The sequence below is a fragment of the Manis pentadactyla genome, chromosome 3 (assembly GCF_030020395.1).
Source record: "Manis pentadactyla isolate mManPen7 chromosome 3, mManPen7.hap1, whole genome shotgun sequence".
In the NCBI taxonomy this organism is placed as follows: domain Eukaryota; kingdom Metazoa; phylum Chordata; class Mammalia; order Pholidota; family Manidae; genus Manis; species Manis pentadactyla.
Genome location: NC_080021.1, coordinates 173,500,004 through 173,520,821, shown reverse-complemented (window position 1 = coordinate 173,520,821; position 20,818 = coordinate 173,500,004). Strand labels below are relative to the sequence as shown.

The window sequence follows — 20,818 nt, the reverse complement described above, 5'->3', positions numbered from 1 at the left end:
ACTGTTACCTCTGCTTCTAAACAACCTTTCACAGACTGCAAGTTCCAACGACCTCTATTAATTTGCTAGAGCATATGGGTAAAGAGAAACAGTCCATCTCCATATCAATAGGTGACAAGTTGGGTGGGGAGCAAGAGGGCACCTTGACAGGAGAGGTTTGGTGGGATCCTTTTGCAGCTGGGTTGTGAGAAACACAAGCAAGCAGAAGGAGACAACTGCTTGTACAAAATAAACAGGTTTCTCCCACTTCATTTTTCCTTTTGACTGATTTTGGTTTCAAAGGTTTATTTGCCCCAGGCTGGGAACATATCTTCTCTGCTGGAGTTGTAGAGAGGCTCACAGAACTTAGGAAACCACTTGGGTTTACCGGTTTAATAGATTCCCTAAAGGATATAAGTTAACAGCCAGATGAAGAGATACACAGGGCAAGGTCCCAAATAAAGGAGCTTCTATCCTTGTGGAGCATGTGGCCTGGCTCAGTGGCATGTGGAAGCACTCTGGTTCCCCAAGCATGGAAGCTCTGTCCAACAGAGGAGGAGAATGCAGAAGGGGAGATGTGCTCTTCTCAGGGGTTCTTACGAGGGCTTCATTGCAGTCATGATTGACTAAATCATTGGCCCTTGGCTGATTCAACCTCCAGCCCCTGCCCTTGGGTAGGGTCCAAAAGCCTCAATAACATGACAAGACACCCATTTCAACTTTAAGGCTCTTAAGGGTTTTCAGGAACTGTGGGTGAAGATCAAATATACCTGAGAAATATATATTTGGTTATCTGAATGACCAAATATATGTTTCTTATAACTCATATCACACAGCTTTACTGCAATATAATTAATAAGCCATAAAACCCATCCTTTTAAAGTTCACAACTTGGTGGATTTTAGTAATTCATAGAGTTGTATAACCATCACCACTATCTGATTTTAGAACATTTTCATTATCCCAAAAGGAAACCTCATACCATTAATGGTCACTTCTCATTCTCAATCCCCCCAGCCCCTGGCAACCACTAACCCACTTTCTGTTTCTATTCTTACTTTTTTATGTAATAGGAATGACACAATATGTGGTCTTTATGACTGGCTTCTTTCATTTAGCATGTTTTCAAGGTTCAGCCACATTGCAGCTTGCATTAATACTTCCTTTCTTTTCATTGTCAAGTAATACTGCATTATATGGATATGCCATACTTTGTTTATCCATTCACCAATAAGCATTGGGGTTGTTTCTACTTTTTAGCGAGTATAAATTATGGTGCTGTGACTAGTCCTGTAAACATTTTTTTGAGACATAGGTGTTCAATTATATTGAGGATATGATTAATAATGAACATTTATTTGAAAATAAGTGCCACTGTAAGAAATAAAGGAGGAAGCTCCATTTTTTATATGAAAAGATCTCCTATATGAACATACAAGATAGTGATAATGTGCCTGGAATGCTAATTATTTTTTTAAAAGGGCTGAGGGAACACTATATTTGTATTTGTTTGGATATGCAAAGCAAAGCATCTAAATAAATACAGAAGAAATTAAAAACCATTCATCTTCATTTTCTGTTTGAGATGGTGGGATTTGGACAACTGGAATCAAGGGTGAGAGGAAACTTCTCATTGGATATCATAATTTTTTAATCATTTTGTGGGTAAAATTGCAGTATTTCCAGAATCTCTCGCCTGGCCTTAGTGCATCTTCATATCAATAGGTGTTTCCAAGGGGTGGAGAGAAGTAACCATCTCCATATCAATAGGTAATTATAAGGGTGAGCGAGGGGAGAGGCTGGGTGGGGTCCCTTGAGTCCGCAGAGACACGGAGAGCAGAAGTGGATGACTCCTTGTAAGAAATAAATGTTTTTCTCCCACTTTATTTCTCCCTTTGACTGATCTCAGTTTCAAAGGTATTTTGCCCTGGGATTTTCCCACAGGAGTTACACATGTTTATTTAAAAATAAAATATAAATATTAAGTATCTAAATTTACTGTAGCTCTATGTCTAAACATTTTTCCCTCCAAGATGAAATCCATTCAAGGCTAGAGTCAAGTTCTTTAGACTAATGACTTGAGGTTTAAAAGACCAGGACTTCAGCACAGCAATGCTAGCCATTGCTGTTAAACAATCTGAGCTTTCCTTTCCTCCTTTGTAAAACCTAAGTAACGACTACCTTCCTACCCAGACTGAGGTAGCTAATGAAACAGTATCAGTAATGTGTCTAGCACAATACCTAAAGTTACAAAATACAGGGAAATAGTGCTGTCATCTTTAGAAGAGAGAAATGAAATTGGTGGAATGAATATGAAAGAAAATAATTAGAAGTCACCATTAATCATAAATTCAGTCAAAAGCAGCAACATTACTCAGACTTGTAAGAGTAAACATATTGAAACAGAAAAGCAATCCTACTTTATCTGAAGTACTATGTCCAGGTTTAGGCTTTGGCTTCTGTCTTTGCTTGCCTAAAGTTAGAGCAGCAGGGGAAAGGGACAATGTTGAATACCACAACACAAAACAGTCTATCTCAATGAGTGACAGCTGCCACTGGCACAGTCCCAGGGCAGGGATGAAACCAAGGGATTTCCCTCAGCAACAGCTACCAAATCCTGGCCCCACGGCCTGAGGGGGGACTTGTGAAAGTGCTGGTAGGCTCTGTGTTCTAGAGGAGAAAGTAGATGTTTAAAAATAAAAGACATTTATGTTAGGTGAATTATATCTAAAAGAAACCATAGAAAAATAACATGTAAATAAATATTAAATGGTGGTAAAACATCTTTTAGAGATATAAAAGAGTTGAGAATCTTTAGCCTAAAAAGCTTTTTAATAAAATTGTTCAGGTACATTAAATATTAACAAGACATCTGATAGTACTCCTTTGTCTAAAGATGACTGAAAAAGACACAGTGAATATAAGTGAACAATATAGATTTTTATTAACTTTAAATAACAATTGTCTATAATAGTGACTAGGCTTAACAAATGTAGAAAAAGGATTTGATCAAGAGAGCCAGAATTTTGATCAGGAGAGAAGTATGGAAACTCTAAAAGTAGGACAGTGTTTTGCTAGAAGGGATTTAATGACTTACCAGACCAGTAGCAGAAGGCCGGACTAGATAAAGCCTAAAGTGGGACTTTCTGCTCTAGTAAAGAAAGTGGAAGAATCTAGTCAAGAGCTGAGAAGCTTGGGAGTGGTTAATCACCACGAAAAGACAACCCACACATCCTCAGTACCCACATTATTCAGAAGACAAAGACAGACTTAAAAGACTGAGGATTTACTAATTCCTTTTAATTTCCAACACAAGCTTTTAAGAAAAAACAGTTTACCTCAGCTGACTATTGACTTACAGTTTCCCTGTAAACCTGAAGCTCTGTTATTTACTCCCAAGTTCAGCACAAAGATGATAAATTTCTGTGCACACACACAAAAATCAAAATGGAGGCAACAGGATGTAGGATAGGGAGTCAAAGAGCCAAAATCTGAATCTCAGCTCTATCCTTCACTACTTGTATAATGCAGGCAAGTTAGTTAGCCTCTCCGATCTCAGTTTCTTCACTTATTAAATGAGTATTATAAGAATATCATCAGGGAAATACAAATCAAAACCACAATGAAAAAGCCATTTACACTCACTAGGATGGCTACAAGCAAACAGCAAACGTTGCCAAGGATGTGGAGAAACTGGAAGCCTCAGACACAGCTGGTGGGAATGTAAAATGGTGCAGCCCCTTTAGAAATCAATCTGGCAGCTCCTCAAACAATCAAAGTTATGGTATGACTTAGCAATTCTACTCCAAGATATCCACCCAAGAGAAATGAATGTTCATAACAGCATTATTCATAATTTCCAAAAGGTGAAAACCACCCAAATGTTCATCAAAAGATGAATGGGAAAATAAAATGTGGCATATCCAAACATAGGAATATTAGTTGGGCAATATACAGTTGTTTTTGGAGCAATAAAAGTGTTCTAAAATTGACTATGGTGATAGATACACAACTCTGCAAATATACTTACTAAAAACTACTGAAGTGTATACTTTAAGTAAAATGCATGTGAATTTTACCTCAATAAATCTATTCAAAAATAAATAATAATCAGGCTCCTACTACATGACCCTTGGCAAGTTATTTATCTTCTCTATGCCTCAGTTACCTCTTTGGCACAATGAGACCAATAACATTACTACCTCAAAGAGTTTGGGGAAAAATATAATGACTTATGATATGACAAAGCACTTACAATGGAGCCTGAATATAAATCGTGCTCCACAAACAACCTCATGAGACAGGAGCCATGTGGCCTACTTTGCCAGAGCCCAGAGAGCTTCAACCACTAGGTCACACAACTGCAAATGGAACACCAGTCATGCACCACAATGCCTATTTCACAGTTATTGTGAGAAACAGGAGTTGGCCCACGTAACAAATCCTGACATAGAGCACATGCTCAATAAATTTTAACTTCAGCTATAAATAGGACAGCCATGATCTACTGCAAATATTTGTTAAGAGACAAATATCCGAAATGCTTTCTGCTTACTATATACTACCTCAAAGCAACTTTGAATACTACCTACTTTGCACTGCTTTATTACCAGGTCATAAAGTTCATGCACTTTAAATTTGAATAAAGTACTTTATTCCAAAATACCAATGAATAAAATGCATGATAGACCCTAGCTCAGGCAAGCTGTCTCTAAATCTCTGTTGACTAACAATTTTACAGAGAACTCTGCCCTACTACATAACTGAAGGAATTTAGCTTCCAAGTCTCTTCCCCCCTTTATCTCGCCCATCTACCCTCATTCGTTTCCAATAAAGCCCAATTCTGCCTTACTGGCTGTGCCAGCTATTAGTGTATTACCTCTCAGCTCCAAATACACCCCTTCTTTGTCTTGCCTGTGATATTGTACCTGTACCTTGTCAACATTTCTCCTTCACCCTCTGGTGCAATGTTAGGCCTTGTTAGTAGAGCAGATAAGAGGTGGTGCAAGCATAGAGGAGGAAGGGGCTTTTATCCAGGTTCCTATGTGCTTTGGGGATTTCTCCTACAATGGCTGCCAGTGGTATGTGGGAGGCCCTGGTAGGTGGCTTCCTGTAGATCCATTCAGCCAACTCCAGTCCACTCGCCCCGCAGTGAGTGGCTTCCTACAGGCCAGCCCTGGTCTGCAGCACCCCAGCCAACTTCACCATCCAGCAGGCTATCAGAGCCACATTCTTTCCAACAAGGTTATCTCCCAGGCTGGAGTGGGGAGACCCTCTTCATTCCTTCCTGTACTTTCCCCCCAATCCTAGAAGTAGTAGCTCCTCCCTACATTTATTATTACAATATTCCTTAGAGTCTCTTTTATAATTCTTAGCAATTAAACACTTTTACTAGTTAATTCTTTGTATTTAAGTTTTGCTATGTTCAAATTACCAGTATGATTTGTCCCTCTGGACCCTGACTCATACACTGGTGCTTTCTTTTTCCCCCACATTGTCTGGGGACAGGAGAGGCAAGATGTTAACCATTTTAGAATTTACAGCTAGTGTTTGTTTTGTTAAAATCTAAGACAACACAAGTAGGTGGTTTTAAATATTACAGTTAATAGCCTAATAGAAAAAGATCCTGTTTTCTACGTATCACTATAGAATATAAAAAGCTTATTAGATTATGTTAATCTTTTGTTTTAAAGAGATGAATGGCTGGTTTGATATCTTCCATTTTTTAATTCTTAAAAACTGGAAGAAGGTAAACTGTGTCTTATTTCATAATAATCAACACTTTAGAAATGGACGGTAATGCAGAACTGCATCGCACAGCATATCACACCCCTAAAAATTAAGACACAATGCAATTGAATAAGGCTAAAAGTGCTGAGGATGCAAAGAAGAGAGGGTAATGAATACTGACTCAGGTAAGCTGAGAACATTTGGGTCTTGAAGCATGAGTAGGTCAGGCAAAAGAGACAAAACAGCATCATGTGCAAATGCAAAGATTCAGGAAGAGAGTCAGAGCATTCACAGCATGTTAAATGTATAGGTATGTTTGGAATACAGAGTCCTGGACAGGTGCAGAAGAAAAGCCAAGAATAAACTGTAGCCTAATATTTTTAGTGATCACATGTCCACTCAAAGCCTCAATTAAGCAGCACACTATCAGGAGGAGGCTATTCATAGCCCGACAGTGCTCCTTCCTCCTCCCTCTTCATCAGCTGCTGAAGAGAAAGTCTAGCTATTAGTGTTGATGAGTAAGAGTCACACACACCTGAGCAAATAGTAAGCTGAGTATGTACATACTGGAATTAGGGGGATCCTCAGTAAATATCACTTGTGATTTTAGGGAACAGAACTCTTATAGTATATCCTGCCCTGCCTCTACCCCATTCAGAATCCAATCATTGTTCTGGGAAAACCAAGAGGGAAGGCAAAAGGCTACCAAAAAATGCAGGCCACATTTTGTATTCCTATTAGGGCAGATGCCAAAACATCCTTCTCAATGCAAATAAACTATTGCAAGTCTTTAAGTTTAAGTCAAATTTTAGTTTAGAAAGCTGTGGTATACATTCAGTTTGCCGATCTGCTAATTTCTGCAGCATGCTCAAACAAGGAATAACAATGCCTGGATTTTTGCTGCTAGCACATTTAACAATACAGGATTAGAGGTATCTCTGCTTTTGCAGATGAAACAACTGTGGCTCTAGCTTGCATTTATGTAATGCCTCTCTCCATGGAGACTTAAAGTGCTTCGTCAGTTTTACCTTCTGCAATCCTCATTCAATCCCCATAAAAGTAGCAGCTGGCAAGTAACACTACATTTTACCAGAGGCAAAACTCAAAAAGCAAAAGAGAAAAAGCCTGACAAATGTGGGCCTAGAGCCCAGCCACTAACCAGACAGTGATGATACTTTCATGTTACTGTAACAGAAACAGTGAGACTGATGAAGCAAAATAGGGTATGCCTAGCAAGCTGGAATAGGAATGAAGTGTGATGGGCCTGCTGTCTTCCAACTGAAGGCAGCAGAGTAGGGGCACACACAGGAGACGTCAAGAGCCATTATCCCAGGGAATATGGCCTAAGGTGCCACATTCAAAAATGAAGTCTTAGTTTTTACAGATTCCAGAACTTCTAAGCATTCATGATTTCCCACCTTGGACTGTCCTAGACCTAGCAATATGCTATGCTGTACCTATTAATATGACAAGAAAAAGGATTCCATGCTCAAACATGTTGGAGAAGCACTAAGTTAAGTAGAACTACAGTTGACCCTTGAACCACATGAGGTTAGGGGCACCAATCCCCTGGCATAGTCAAAAAATCCAAGTATAATTTTTGATTCCCCAAAAGCTTACCTATTAAAAGCCTGTTGCTGACCAGAAGCCTTACCAATGACATAAAACAGTCAATTAAGACATATTTTGTGTGTTTTGTATTACATTATATTCTTACAATAAAGTTAGCTAGAGAAAGGAATGTTCTATCAAACTGTCATAGATTCCAAATTTTCTAATATATTTATTGAAAAATATACATGTATAAGTGGACCAAGGCAGTTCAAACCTGTATTTTTCAAGGGTCAACTGTAGTTCCTTTTCTATAGGATTTCTCAAGAACTTTAACTAGGAAAAAGATTACACAGCATTTCCAAAACTTATTTCACAAGAGGAAAACCCTCCCCTCACCCAGAAGAATATACTAACATCTGCACCACTGCTTCACAGACTGGTGAAGTTCATGATAGAGCTTAAATCTAAACAGATACTTCATCAGTAGGTGAAGTTATGTGCAGAGACATAAATTCCACATTAACACTTTCTTAAGAGAAGCAAAAATGAACTTATTACCTTTTGGTGGTCTTCTCTGTATGACTCCTGCTGTACCACTTCCAACAGGTTTAAAGCCAACTGCTGCCTAGAAGGACTTTCTTCATCCATGGATATGCAGTCTTCCAAGGCAGAAGAAGACAGGATCTGCAGAACTGGCATCACTAAGAGCAAGGATGACTTTGGAATTTTCTGACCCTCAGGAATAGAGAGGAGCTGCAAAGCTATTCATCAAAATAATTTACATTTTTAAAAATTAATACCATAGCCAAACAATACATTATAAGAGTAATATGCAAAAAGTTTGTAAGAGTGATATACAAAAAGTTTTTTGGATCAGACACATAACTAAGATAATCGTATCCTTTTAGAAAAGGAACATAAAAGTTATCTAAAACAAGCTGTTAACATATATAACTGAAAACTTGATACTCTTAGAGAGAACACATATCACATATGAAAGTACATATCAGTTGTTTTTGGTCACTACGAATTTCCTTAAAATACAATTCAACATACATCTTTATAATCTGTCAAATCCTACTACTGGCTTCAACCAGAGTCAAGAGACCAGAGTTCCTGATCAGCAAATAACAAGATCAATGAGCATGCTACCCTTATAAACTCAGCTGAGAATTATATTAAGAGATGCTTAAGTATACAAGGTGAAATAGGACTGTCCTTCAGCCATAATTGCTAAGAAGTAGATCAGGAAATTTCTCAAGAAGGCGGCATGAGTAGGGCAGTGGAAATCTCCTCCCAAAACCATATATATTTTGAAAATATAGTAAATACAACTATTCCTAAAAGAGAGACAAGAAGATAGAGTACAACTGCCAGGGTACATCTACATCTGCGAGAACTCAGCATCTCACATAGGGTAAGATACAAAGCCATGACCTGGCGGGACCAGAGCACTCCCCCAACCCCAGCTCACCAGCAGGAGGAAAAGAATCAGAGTGGGGAGGGAGTGGAAGCACAGGACTTCTAAATAACCAGCCCTAATAATCTACACCGGGAGCACAGACACACATTGCATGGTGTACTAGATATTGGAGAAACAGAAAGGTAAAATCCGAGATGGAAACTGTGAGCAAGTCCCCACAGGCAGCTCCCCTGGGACAAAGGAAAAGTGGGTGCTTTAAAAGTCATAAAGGAACAAGGGCTTAACAGGTGGACAAAATCATCCTGGCACACTCAGCCTAGCAGGCTGGGAATTTTAAGGAACTACAGGCACCCTAACTCCCTGGGTGGTAATGCCACTCTGAAGCTTCTCATGGCGATAAGCAGCCTGCTGTTCATTAGCTCAAGCTGGTGCTGCAAGTAAACCAGCTGACCCACCAAAGCTGTGGACCAGACGGGGAGCAGCCCTGCCAACAGCAACCACACAGAGTCTTCTCCCAGTATGGAGCTAACAGGGCCAAACCCAGAGGCTGCCCCTGTGCGCAACTGCTCAACACAGGCACAGGAAACCACCGCAAAGTATGGAAGGCACAAAGGGGTGCCATTCTCGCAGGAGAACACATGCCACTCATCTGCAACACCCAGCAGTGCGCCAGGCTATCACGAGGGCTGCCCCACCCATGACAGCTCAGGGGATTAACCCAGAGACTGCTCCCTGTGTGTGGGTAACAGGCACAAGCAGCGGAGAAGGGCAAGGCAACCAGCAAGCAGGAAGGGACTTTGTGCTCCCAGCTGACACACGTACCACTCGCCAGTGATCACTTCTATCACCATGAAAGGCAGAAAAACCTGGTCCAGTCTAAAATCACTCAAATGACAAAGTGAGGGCCTGGTGAGACATATATAACCAATCTTCCTGAAAAAGAATTCAAAATAACCATGCTGATGGACCTTCAGAGAAATATGCAAGAGCTAAAGGATGAAGGCTGGAGGGAGATAACAGAAATGAAACAAGCAATGGAAGGACTTAAGAGCAGACTGGATGAGGTGCAAGAGATTGTTAATGGAACAGAAATCAGAGAACAGGAATACAGAGAAGCTGAGGCAGAGAGAGATAAAAGGATCTCTAGGAATGAAAGAATATTAAGAGAACTGTGTGACCAACCCAAACAGGACAATAATCACATAATAGGGGTACCAGAAGAAGAGAGAGAAAAAGGGATAGAAAGTGTCTTTGAGGAAATAATTGCTGAAAACTTCCCAAGCTGGGGAAGGAAATAGTCTCTCAGACTATGGAAGCTCACAGATCTCCCAACACAAGGGACCCAAGGAGGACAACACCAAGACATATAATAATTAAAATGGCAAAGATCAAAGAGAAGGACAGAGTATTAAAGGCATCCAGAGAGAGAAAAAAAGATCACCTACAAAGGAAAACCCATCAGGGTATCATCAGACTTCTAAACAGAAACCTTACAGGCCAGAAGAGAATGCCATGATATATTTAATGCAATGAAACAGAAGGGCCTTGAACCAAGAATACTGTATCCAGCAAGATTATCATTTAAATATGAAGGAAGGATTAAACAATTTCCAGATAAGCAAAAGCTGAAGGAATTTACCTCCAATAAACCACCTATACAGGGTATTTTAAAGGGACTGCTCTAGATGGAAATACTCCTAAGGCTAAATGCATGTCACCAGAGAATATAAAATCACACCACAGAAAGCAGAACAACCAAATATCAACTAAAGGCAAAAAATAAAATCAGCTATCCACAAAAGCAGTCAAAGGAAACACAAAAGAGTACAGAATAAAACACCTAACATATAAAGAGTGGAGGAGGAAGAGTAAGAATGGAGAGAAATAATCATCAGACTGTGTTTATAATAGCATAATAAGTGACAAAAAGTGAGACAGTTAGATAGTAAAGAACCTACCCTTGAACCTTTGGTAACCACAAATCCAAAGACTGCAATGGCAGTAAGTATATATTTATTGATAATCACCCTAAATGTAAATGACCTGAATAAACCAATCAAAAGACATGGAGTAATACAATGGATAAAAAAGCAAGACCAATCGATATACTCCTTACAAGAGACTCACCTCAAACCCAAAGACATACACAGACTAAAAGTCAAGGGATGGAAAAAGATATTTCATGCAACTAATAGGGAGAAAAAAGCAGATGTTGCAGTATTTGTATCAGACAAAATAGACTTCAAAACAAAGAAAGACACAAGAGATAAAGCAGGATATTACATAATGATAAAAGGGTCAGTCCAACAAGAGCATATAACCACTATAAATATCTATGCACCCAACACAGGAGCACCAACATATGTGAAACAAATACTAACAGAATTAAAGGAGGAAGCAGAATGCAATACATTCATTTTAGGAGACTTCAACACACCACTCACTCCAAAGAACAGATCAAACAGACAGAAAATAAGTAAGGACATGGGGGCACTGAACAACACATTAGAACACATGTACCTAACAGACATCTACAGAACTCTACACCCAAAAAACAGCATGATACACATTCTTCTTCTCAAGTGCACATGGAACATTTTCCAGAATAGATCACATACTGAGCCACAAAAAGATGATCAGTAAATTCAAAAAGACTGAAATTCTACCAACCAACTTCTCAGGTCACAAAGGTGTCAAACTAGAAATAAACTGTACAAAGAAAACAAAAAGGCTCACAAACACATGGAGGCTTAACAACATGCTCCTAAATAATCAATGGATCGATGACCAAATTAAAACAGAGATCAAGCAATATATGGAGACAAATGAAAACAACAGCACAAAGCCCCAACTTCTGTGGTATGCAGCGAAGGCAGTTCTAAGAGGAAAGTATATTGCAATCCAGGTCTATTTAAAGAAGGAAGAACAATCCCAAATGAACAGCCTAAATTCACAATTATTGAAACTGGAAAATGAAGAACAAATGAGGCCCAAAGTCAGCAGAAGGAGGGACATAATAAAGATCAGAGAAGAAATAAATAAAATTGAGAAAAATAAAATAATAGAAAAAAATCAATGAAACCAAGAGCTGGTTCTTTGAGAAAATCAACAAAATAGAAGAGAAAATAAACAAAATAGATAAACCCCTAGCCAGAATTATTAAGAGAAAAAGAGAGTCTACACATATAAACAGAATCAGAAATGAGAAAGGAAAAACCATGATGGACACCACAGAAATACAAAGAATTATTAGAGAATACTATAAAAATCTATATGCTAACAAACTAGATAACCTAAAAGAAATGGACAACTTTCTGGAAAAATACAACCTTCCAAGACTGACCAAGGAAGAAACAGAAAATAACAGACCAATTACCAGCAAAGAAATTGAATTGGTAATCAAAAAACTACCCAAGAACAAAACACCTGGGCCAGATGGATTCACTGCTGAATTTTATCAGCCATATAGAGAAGACATAATACCCATTCTCCTTAAAGTTTTCCAAAAAAATAGAAAAAGAGGGAATACTTAAAACTCATTTTATGAAGCCAGCCTCACTCTAATACCAAAACCAGGCAAAGACACCACAAAAAAAAGAAAATTGCATACCAATATCCCTGATGACCATAGAGCAAAAATACTCCACAAAACTGAATAGCAAACTGAATTCAAAAATACATTAAAAGGATCAAACACCATGATCAAGTGGGATTCATCTCAGGGACGCAAGGATGGTACAACATTCGAAAATCCATTAACATCATCCACCACATGAACAAAAAGAAGGACAAAAACCACATGATCATCTCCACAGATGCTGAAAAAGCATTCGATAAAATTCAACATCCATTCATGATAAAAACTCTCAGCAAAATGGGTATAGAGGGCAAGTACCTCAACATAATAAAGGCCATATATGATAAACACAGCCAACATCATACTGAACAGCGAGAAGCTGAAAGCTTTTCCTCTGTGATTGGGAACAAGACAGGGATGCCCACTATCCCCACTGTTATTCAACATAGTACTGGAGGTCCTAGCCACGGCAATTAGACAAAACAAAGAAATACAAGGAATCCAGATTGGTAAAGAAGAAGTTAAACTGTCACTATTTGCAGATGACATGAAATTGTACATAAAAAACCCTAAAGACTCCACTCCAAAACTACTAGAACTAATATCGGAATTCAGCAAAATTGCAGGACACAAAATTAATACATAGATTAATTAATAGTGTTGCCTTCCTAGACACTAACGATGAACTAGAAGAAAGAGAAATCAGGAAAACAATTCCAGTCACAGTTGCATCAAAAAGAATAAAATACCTAGGAATAAACCTAACCAAGGAAGTGAAAGACCTATACCCTGAAAACTACAAGACACTCTTAAGAGAAATTAAAGAGGACACTAACAAATGGAAATTCATCCCATGCTCTTGGGTAGGAAGAATTAATGTTGTCAAAATGACCATCCTGCCTAAAGCAATATACAGATTTGATGCAATCCCTATCAAAATACCAACAGCATTCTTCTACGAACTGAAACAAACAGTTCTACAGTTCATATGGAACCACAAAAGACCCCAAATAGCCAAAGCAATCCTAAGAAGGAAGAATAAAGCAGGGGGGATCTCACTTTCCAACTTTAAGCTGTACTACAAAGCCACAGTAATCAAGACAATATGGTAATGGCACAAGAACAGACCCACAGACAAGTGGAACAAGATAGTGTCCAGATATTAAGGCAAAAATATATGGTCAATTAATATATGATAAAGGAGCTATGGATATACAATGGGGAAATGACAGCCTCTTCCACAGCTGGTGTTGGCAAAACTGGACAGTTACATGTAAGAGAATGAAACTGGATCATTGTCTAACCCTATACACAAAAGTAAACTTGAAATGGAACAAAGGCCTGAATATAAGTCATGAAACCATAAAACTCTTAGAAAAAAACATAGGCAAAAATCTCTTGGACATAAACATGAGCGACTTCTTCATGAACATATCACCCCAAGCAAGGGAAACAAAAGCAAAAATAAACAAGTGGGACTATAACAAGCTGAAAAGCTTCTGTACAGCAAAGGATATCATCAATAGAGCAAAAAGACATTCTACAGTATGGGAGAATATATTCATAAATGACATATCCGATAAAGGGCTGACATCCAAAACATATAAAGAGCTCATGCACCTCAACAAACAAAAAGCAAATAAGCCAATTAGAAAATGGGCAGAGGATCTGAAAAGATACTTCTCCAAAGAAGAAATTCAGATGGCCAACAGACACATGAAAAGATGCTCCACATTGCTAGTGATCAGAGAAATGCAAATTAAAACCACAATGAGATATCACCTCACACCAGTAAGGATCACCACCATCCAAAAGACAAACAACAACAAATGTTGGTGAGGTTGTGGAGAAAGGGGAACCCTCCTACACTGCTGCTGGGAATGTAAATTAGTTCAACCATTGTAGAAAGCAGTATGGAGTTTCCTCAAAAAGCTCAAAATAGACATACCATTCGACCCAGGAATTCCACCCCTAGGAATTTACCCTAAGAATGCAGCAGCCCAGTTTGAAAAAGACATATGCAACCCTATGTTTATCGCAGCACTATTTACAATAGCCAAGAAATGGAAGCAACCTAAATGTCCATCAGTAGATGAATGGATAAAGAAGATGTGGTACATATACAGAATGGAATATTATTCAGCCATAAGAAGAAAACAAATCCTATCATTTGCAACAACATGGATGGAGCTGGAGGGTATTATGCTCAGTGAAATAAGCCAGGTGGAGAGAGACAAGCATCAATAATTTCACTCATCTGTGGAGTGCAAAAACTGAAGGAACAAAATAGCAGCAGACTCACAGAACCCAAGAATGGACTAGCAGTTACCAAAGGGAAAGGGACTCAGGAGGATTGGTGGGAAGGGAGGAATAAGGGGGAAAAAGGAGCAATACAATTAGCAAACATAATGTAGGGTGGTAGCCATGGGGAAGGCAGTACAACACAGAGAAGACAAGTAGTGATTCTATAGCATCTTACTATGCTAATGGACAGTGACAGTGATGGGGTATGTGGTAGGGACTTGATAATGGGGGGAGTCTAGTAACTATAATGTTGCTCATGTAATTGTATATTAATGATACCAAAATAAAAGATAAATTTAAAAAAAGAAGTGGGTCAAGAAAGTCTCAAAGTCTATAGCCAGGAGAATTCCCAACACATTTTAACAAATGATTATTTTTTCAAACATGGAAACTCAATGTACACATCAAAAACACACATATGATTGAGCAGTACTTCAGTTAAATGTATAGTCTTCCCTAGATGATTAACAGAACTAATTAAGGGAAAAACATACTTTTTCCACAGTTATTGAATGGACCCTGATTTACTGTAAGATGTTATTCACAGGCTTCAGAGCTAGATTATTAAAATAATTGACTGAGTTCCCCACCACTCCAAAAAAAATTGACAAGCCTTAAATCATGTCAATGTTTCTAGTATTTTATTTTAAATCATTTGGAAGTCAAACCTGAACATGGAATGAGGTATAAACACCTGATATCCTAACACTACTGACATTTTTTGCTTAAATATCAGTCTTAATCCATAATTGTCTGTGATATGAAAACTCACTATTGTTAACAAAACAAGAAATGCATATAATAGAAGTATTTCTATATTCTATATTATAAATTTCCAGGCACTTTTATAAATTGCTATTTACAATCAAGGCTGGTGTCAGTAATTAGACACATAATATTGTAGTAATGCTGTGCACTTTTCAAATTTGAAATAATCAATATTGTCTTGGTTGTCCACTTTTACAATATACTAAACAACAGCTCTTCCTTTCTTTTCCACATGACATCCTGACTCAATAATTTCAATATGGTTTGTTCAGTTCTACTAAGGCAACGTCAAATCAGAGACCCAGTTTAAAGAAAAAAAAAGTCTCCTGCCCAACAGTAATAAAAGTGTTGGAGTGTTTGATCCTATATCATCCTATGAAACATGAGCCACAAAAAAAGGAGTGTAGCTTCAGAATTAGAAATATGGTTTCTCTAGCGCTTTTAATTTCGTCCAAAAACAAATCCCTTTATATGAAATATCCAGAAAATACAAATTTATAGAGACAGAAGGCAAAGTAGTGTTTGTCTGGGACTGAGGGTATGAATGAGGATTAACTGTAATGGGCACAAAAAATTTTTAGGAGGTGATGGAAATGTTCTAAAACTAGACTGTAATGCTGTTTGCACAACTTTAATTTACTGGAAAAAAAGCACTTTATTGTACACTTAAATGCTGAACTTTACGGTAAATAAGTCATAAGGCAAAAAAGCTGTTTAACAAAATAACAAAGCTATGACTGTCAGAAGTAGCTGCACTGGCAAATTATACCTACGGGAGGATGCCATGTGCACTGCTTTAAGGAAGAAACAAAACAAAACAGAAACCAGCAAAAGTAGTTTGGGAAGGGACCAGGGAGGGGGCACAAATGATCCTAAGGTCAATAAGCAAAAGCAGGGTAGGCATCAAAACCTAAGGCCAAGGGCCCCTCAAGTGCTAAAGCCATTACCAAGACAGATAATAAGCAGAAATGTAATTCACCCTCTAAATCACAACGAATTAAAATGCCCAGAAGAATGAGCTACACAATCCTTATTTGCCTTAAGTACTTTTTAAAAATGAGGGTGGGAATGTGTCAACATATCATGGCACTATGCAAAAGAATTGAGACAGATCCTCCATCATGCATGAATTGTATGGGACCAAGTGAAGCAAGCCAACGTTAAGGTGTGACTGAGTTGCCAATCTGCCAGACCTAGCAACTTGGTTCCTCACCAGTTTATTCTTAAATAGAACTTTTTTGCCTTACTTTAGCCCCATCTCACTTTTCTTTAAATCAATACTGGACAGTCGACAATTTGTTATCTTTCATCTGTTCTAGCGAGGTTAATACAATAACCACAAATTAAATCTTGTTCAACATGGCACCAGTTTTAAATAGAAGTATAAAGAGTTTAAAAACACACAGAAATGCTAAAAACTTATTTTGAAACAAGGAATTTATCCTGTTGATTCTCAGTTCACTATACAAGCTGATATGTCCTTCAAATTATGTGGCAATATCATTACTAAATTATTTAGATTATAATGTCCTAATGGACAGCTGACATTCTTGTAAATATAGTAATAGAACTTTCCACAAAACACCTTGTTGGCTAAGGAAAAGTTGGATAAGTTCTATTTGGTAATGATTAATTAGGAAATTCCAGAATGGAAACTTAAAGTATACAGGACTTTATGGCATATGGCATAGCATGATATATAGTTCAAGTGATTCCTGGCAATGTTCAGGTTATATTTATGAGTTTCCTCTTGTGCATGTATTTTTATTTACCTAGACTTAAGATTGGCTTCTGCTGACTTGCTGGAGTCTGTAGGAGTAGTAAAGCAATTCCAATTATGACCAGTTCAACAGGAAAATCCTATTAAAAAAAAAAAAAGTTGCAGCAGTTCCCAGAGCTATGGCTTTATAACATGTATCAAGGAAGAGTATACTTAATATAAAATACTACAAACCTGTTATATGAAATTATTTACAGTAAGCCTGCTATTAAAGGAAGAATTGGTGAATACCATAGCAGTTACACATAAACCCAAAATGTTATCACATCTGGTCGAAAAGCAATAGGCTATAAACCAAACTGATTGTGAAGGAAAACTCCTTAACACAACAGACTGACAAGTGTTCCAAACAATCTTTGCAAACCACTGAAAACTACCGGAAATACTTAATTTAAGGACATTTCATTTCTGAAAAGTAGCTCAATTGTCTATTTACCTAATACAAACATGATTCGTAACTTACATAATGAATTACATTTAAATTTTAATAAATCACAATTATAAGAAGAGAAACAGGGTCAAGGGAGGCAGAGATTATTTGTGAATTACTGTAATCTATTAAGTATACTTAAATATAGCAAAGCAGTATCCCTAGAAATTGAAAATCATTAACTTCACCAAGTATATATATATATATATATATATATATATATATGAAATCAAAAAAAGGACACATAAAGTTCTAATAAGTAAAATGTAAGTGATATAAGATGTTATTTGAAGTTCTAAATAAAGAAAACATTAATGTATTAGAAAGAAGAAAGGTCCAACACACTTGGCTAAAATTACTTCATTCTGAAATTTTGCAGAAGCACCTGCAGAGCAAAAATACTTATACATCATGAGGAAGGGCAAGGAAAAAAAAAGAAAATATGAGGTAGAGCCATGTGTTAAAGAAATACTTTAGAGAAGACTGCTTAGTGTGATAAATTTAGAAGTTACAATCTTAGAGAGCCTATCAACTCTGGCACAAATTGATAAATATAAAATATATATCTACATCTCAGTTATACCATTTGAAAAGTATAATTAATTGCTCTACAGTGTTTGTATAAGGACTTTTAAAAAGCAGCAAAAGAAGAAATTTGTTACTTTTTCTAATGATGTATATTCTAATGTGTGTCTCTGGGGCTTATACATGTTCACTGTTTAGAAATACAGTTGAGTAATGAAAGCAACTGTTATCTATCTGAGGACAATACATATACTTTTAAACAAATTCACTGACAGTATACACCAAAACACCATTCTTTGTCATTATCTTTTCCTCAATCTCAAGCTCTGCATGTTCATAAAAATAAAAAAAAAGAAAAGAAAACCAGTAAAGTCATTTAAATTTCAAATTTACTAGCTACCAAGAGGATTAGAGACTGAAAAAAAAAAGCATTATTTTATACTTGATGCTCTCACTGGAAAGTCTTTTTTCACACAAGCTATCACCGGAAGGGCCACAAAGTAGCTTTAAAGGGTTCTGAAATGAACTAGAAGCATTTTAAGTGAATGGAAATGAAAGGTCTGAAGGCATAAATGAAAAGAGCCTTCTGCAACAATGAGACTGGCCTGTTCGGAAGACAGCTTAGCTTGCATGGAGAGGGGCGAGAAATCAAGACATCAAAAATAAGGAAAAGTAACAGTATAAGCTTAGATAACCTTAAATTGCTTACATTTCTGAGAGGTCACAATTTTTTGTTTGGCTGATTGATTTGTAATTTGTAACACCAAAGAATGGTACCACTTCATGAGATCTTTTAATAAAAGTCACGTTGGACATCTAATGTGTCACTTTAAATACAATAGCTGTTGCTGTAGTAACTTGCTTCCTGCCCAGACCACTGAGAGATCCAAAAGTACAGAAAAATTAAAGCCCCACTTGCCAAATCTTGGCAAATTGATAGTAGAAGCCCAGGGATAAGTATTTCCCCCATTATTCTGGATCTTTATGGAGGGTTCGGAAAGATTTCACAATACTTCTCAGAATGGTGGGATTGGGCAACTGGATGCTTATAGCAGTGACCAACTTGTATCGCCTCTCCTGTCCTCAGTATTCCACTCTTCTCTTCCCTCTCCCACCTGCCCTCTGTGATCACAGTTGCAAATGAACTACTGCTGCATAAGCAAATCCAGGCTCTGCTTTATGACTTTAGGGGGACTCAGGGTGTATTTTTGGAGAAATCCAGGCTGATTTAGAACCTTTCTGAAGAAAGGAAGTAAAACAAAAAAGAAGGAAATGCCTTTATATTGGACCACAAACGTCACAGTCTTAATGACAACAAAACCTTGGAATTCACACTTTTGTCCTCAATTCAAATAAAAAATATTGCTGAGAACCACCTATGTACCAGACACTAAGTACATATGCTGGGCTTATGGATACCACTTTAAACAACATAGTATGCAAAGTTTTGTTTTGTTTTTTTAAGTGAAAACAAGATGTAAGAAAGACTACATCAGATCTGTAGCAGGTACAGTAGAGATGGCCAGGCTCACACATCCTCTACTGCCGTGGTTTCGTTACCTACCCTGTCCTCTGCTCAGAGCTGACTGATCCACCTTGGATCAATCACATAATTTTTCCTAGGAATCTGAAAACTTAAACTGAGACACACAGTGAAAGGTGGGTGGAACTGAGTCCAGCTGAGACATCTAAGAACTGATGTGTTAGAGAACATGGGTTCCTGGCCTTACTGAAGTAGGGATGTCCAGCTTTTGTTTCACTTTGAAAGCTACCCAGTCTCCTCACAATCACTACCATTTTTGCCTAATTTTGCTGATAAGAGTATACAATTTTGCTTAAAATGGTAAAGGACAGTAAGTTATGATCATTCAAATAAAGCTAAAAGAGTTCAAGTAAGACCAAATCACTGAAACTAATGTAGCCTAATAAATGCATCCATTTTCAGTGTGCAATGAAATGTCCTTTAATGTAAAAGCAGACAAAGAACAAAGGGGAAAAGTTACTGAATTATTTGAACTGCATATCTAGCCAATAAACTCAGTGATATAGGAATATAGGGATAGCTACAAAACAGGTAATAAGAAAGCTTTATTCTACTTCATTTTGGTTCAAATAATACTATATTTAGGCCTAAATGATATGTTTGCAAATTAATTTTCCTAGGCATTTTTCTTTTTTAAACCTCAGGAACACTGAGATGGAGTTAAGAGCAGGAAATATCATAACACAAATATTTTAACAGTTCAATTTATTTTTACTTCCTTGTAAAATTTTAAAATATTAAGAAGACACTGTACACACACACACACACACACACACACACACATAGTATTTACATAGAGAAGTATATATACTTCTCTCAGACACCATTTCATTGTTCTAAATCAAGGTATTTTGTAATTCTACAGAACAAACATGCCTGATGAACATAGATGCAAAAATCCTCAAAATATTAGCAGACCAAATTCAGTAATACATTTAAAGGATCATATACCATGATCAAGTGGGATTAACCATGCAAAGATAGTTCAATATCCACAAATCAATTAAAGGGATACATAAATAAAAGGAAGGATCAAAACCATGTGTCATCTCAATAGATATAGAAAAGGCACTTGACAAAATTCAACATCCATTTATGATAAAAACTCTCAACAAAGTGGAGTTAGAGGAAGAATACCTCAACACAATAAAGGCCATATGACAAACCCACATATTTTATAACATCATACTTATCATACTGAAAGC

The 20,818-nt window shown here is 37.3% G+C and overlaps 1 protein-coding gene and 1 non-coding gene across 7 annotated transcripts in view; both read right to left on the bottom strand.

The window, feature by feature from the left end:
• FOCAD (focadhesin) overlaps positions 1 to 20,818 on the bottom strand; it is a 274,352-nt gene that overhangs the window by 200,421 nt on the left and 53,113 nt on the right. For all 6 annotated transcript variants that reach the window (XR_005025293.2, XR_005025296.2, XR_005025295.2 and 3 more), the window contains 2 exons: positions 17,108 to 17,195; positions 7,822 to 8,024 (listed from right to left, as the gene is read on the bottom strand). Coding sequence is in view for 3 of the 6 variants with exons in the window: in XM_057498735.1 (XP_057354718.1) it covers positions 7,822 to 8,024; positions 17,108 to 17,195 (291 nt within the window). In the remaining 3 variants the exon portion in view is untranslated. The remainder of the gene's footprint in view (positions 1 to 7,821; positions 8,025 to 17,107; positions 17,196 to 20,818) is intronic.
• Positions 2,508 to 2,636, bottom strand: LOC118913950 (small nucleolar RNA SNORA30/SNORA37 family). The gene has a single exon (XR_005025425.2). It is a non-coding gene; the product is annotated as a small nucleolar RNA SNORA30/SNORA37 family (small nucleolar RNA).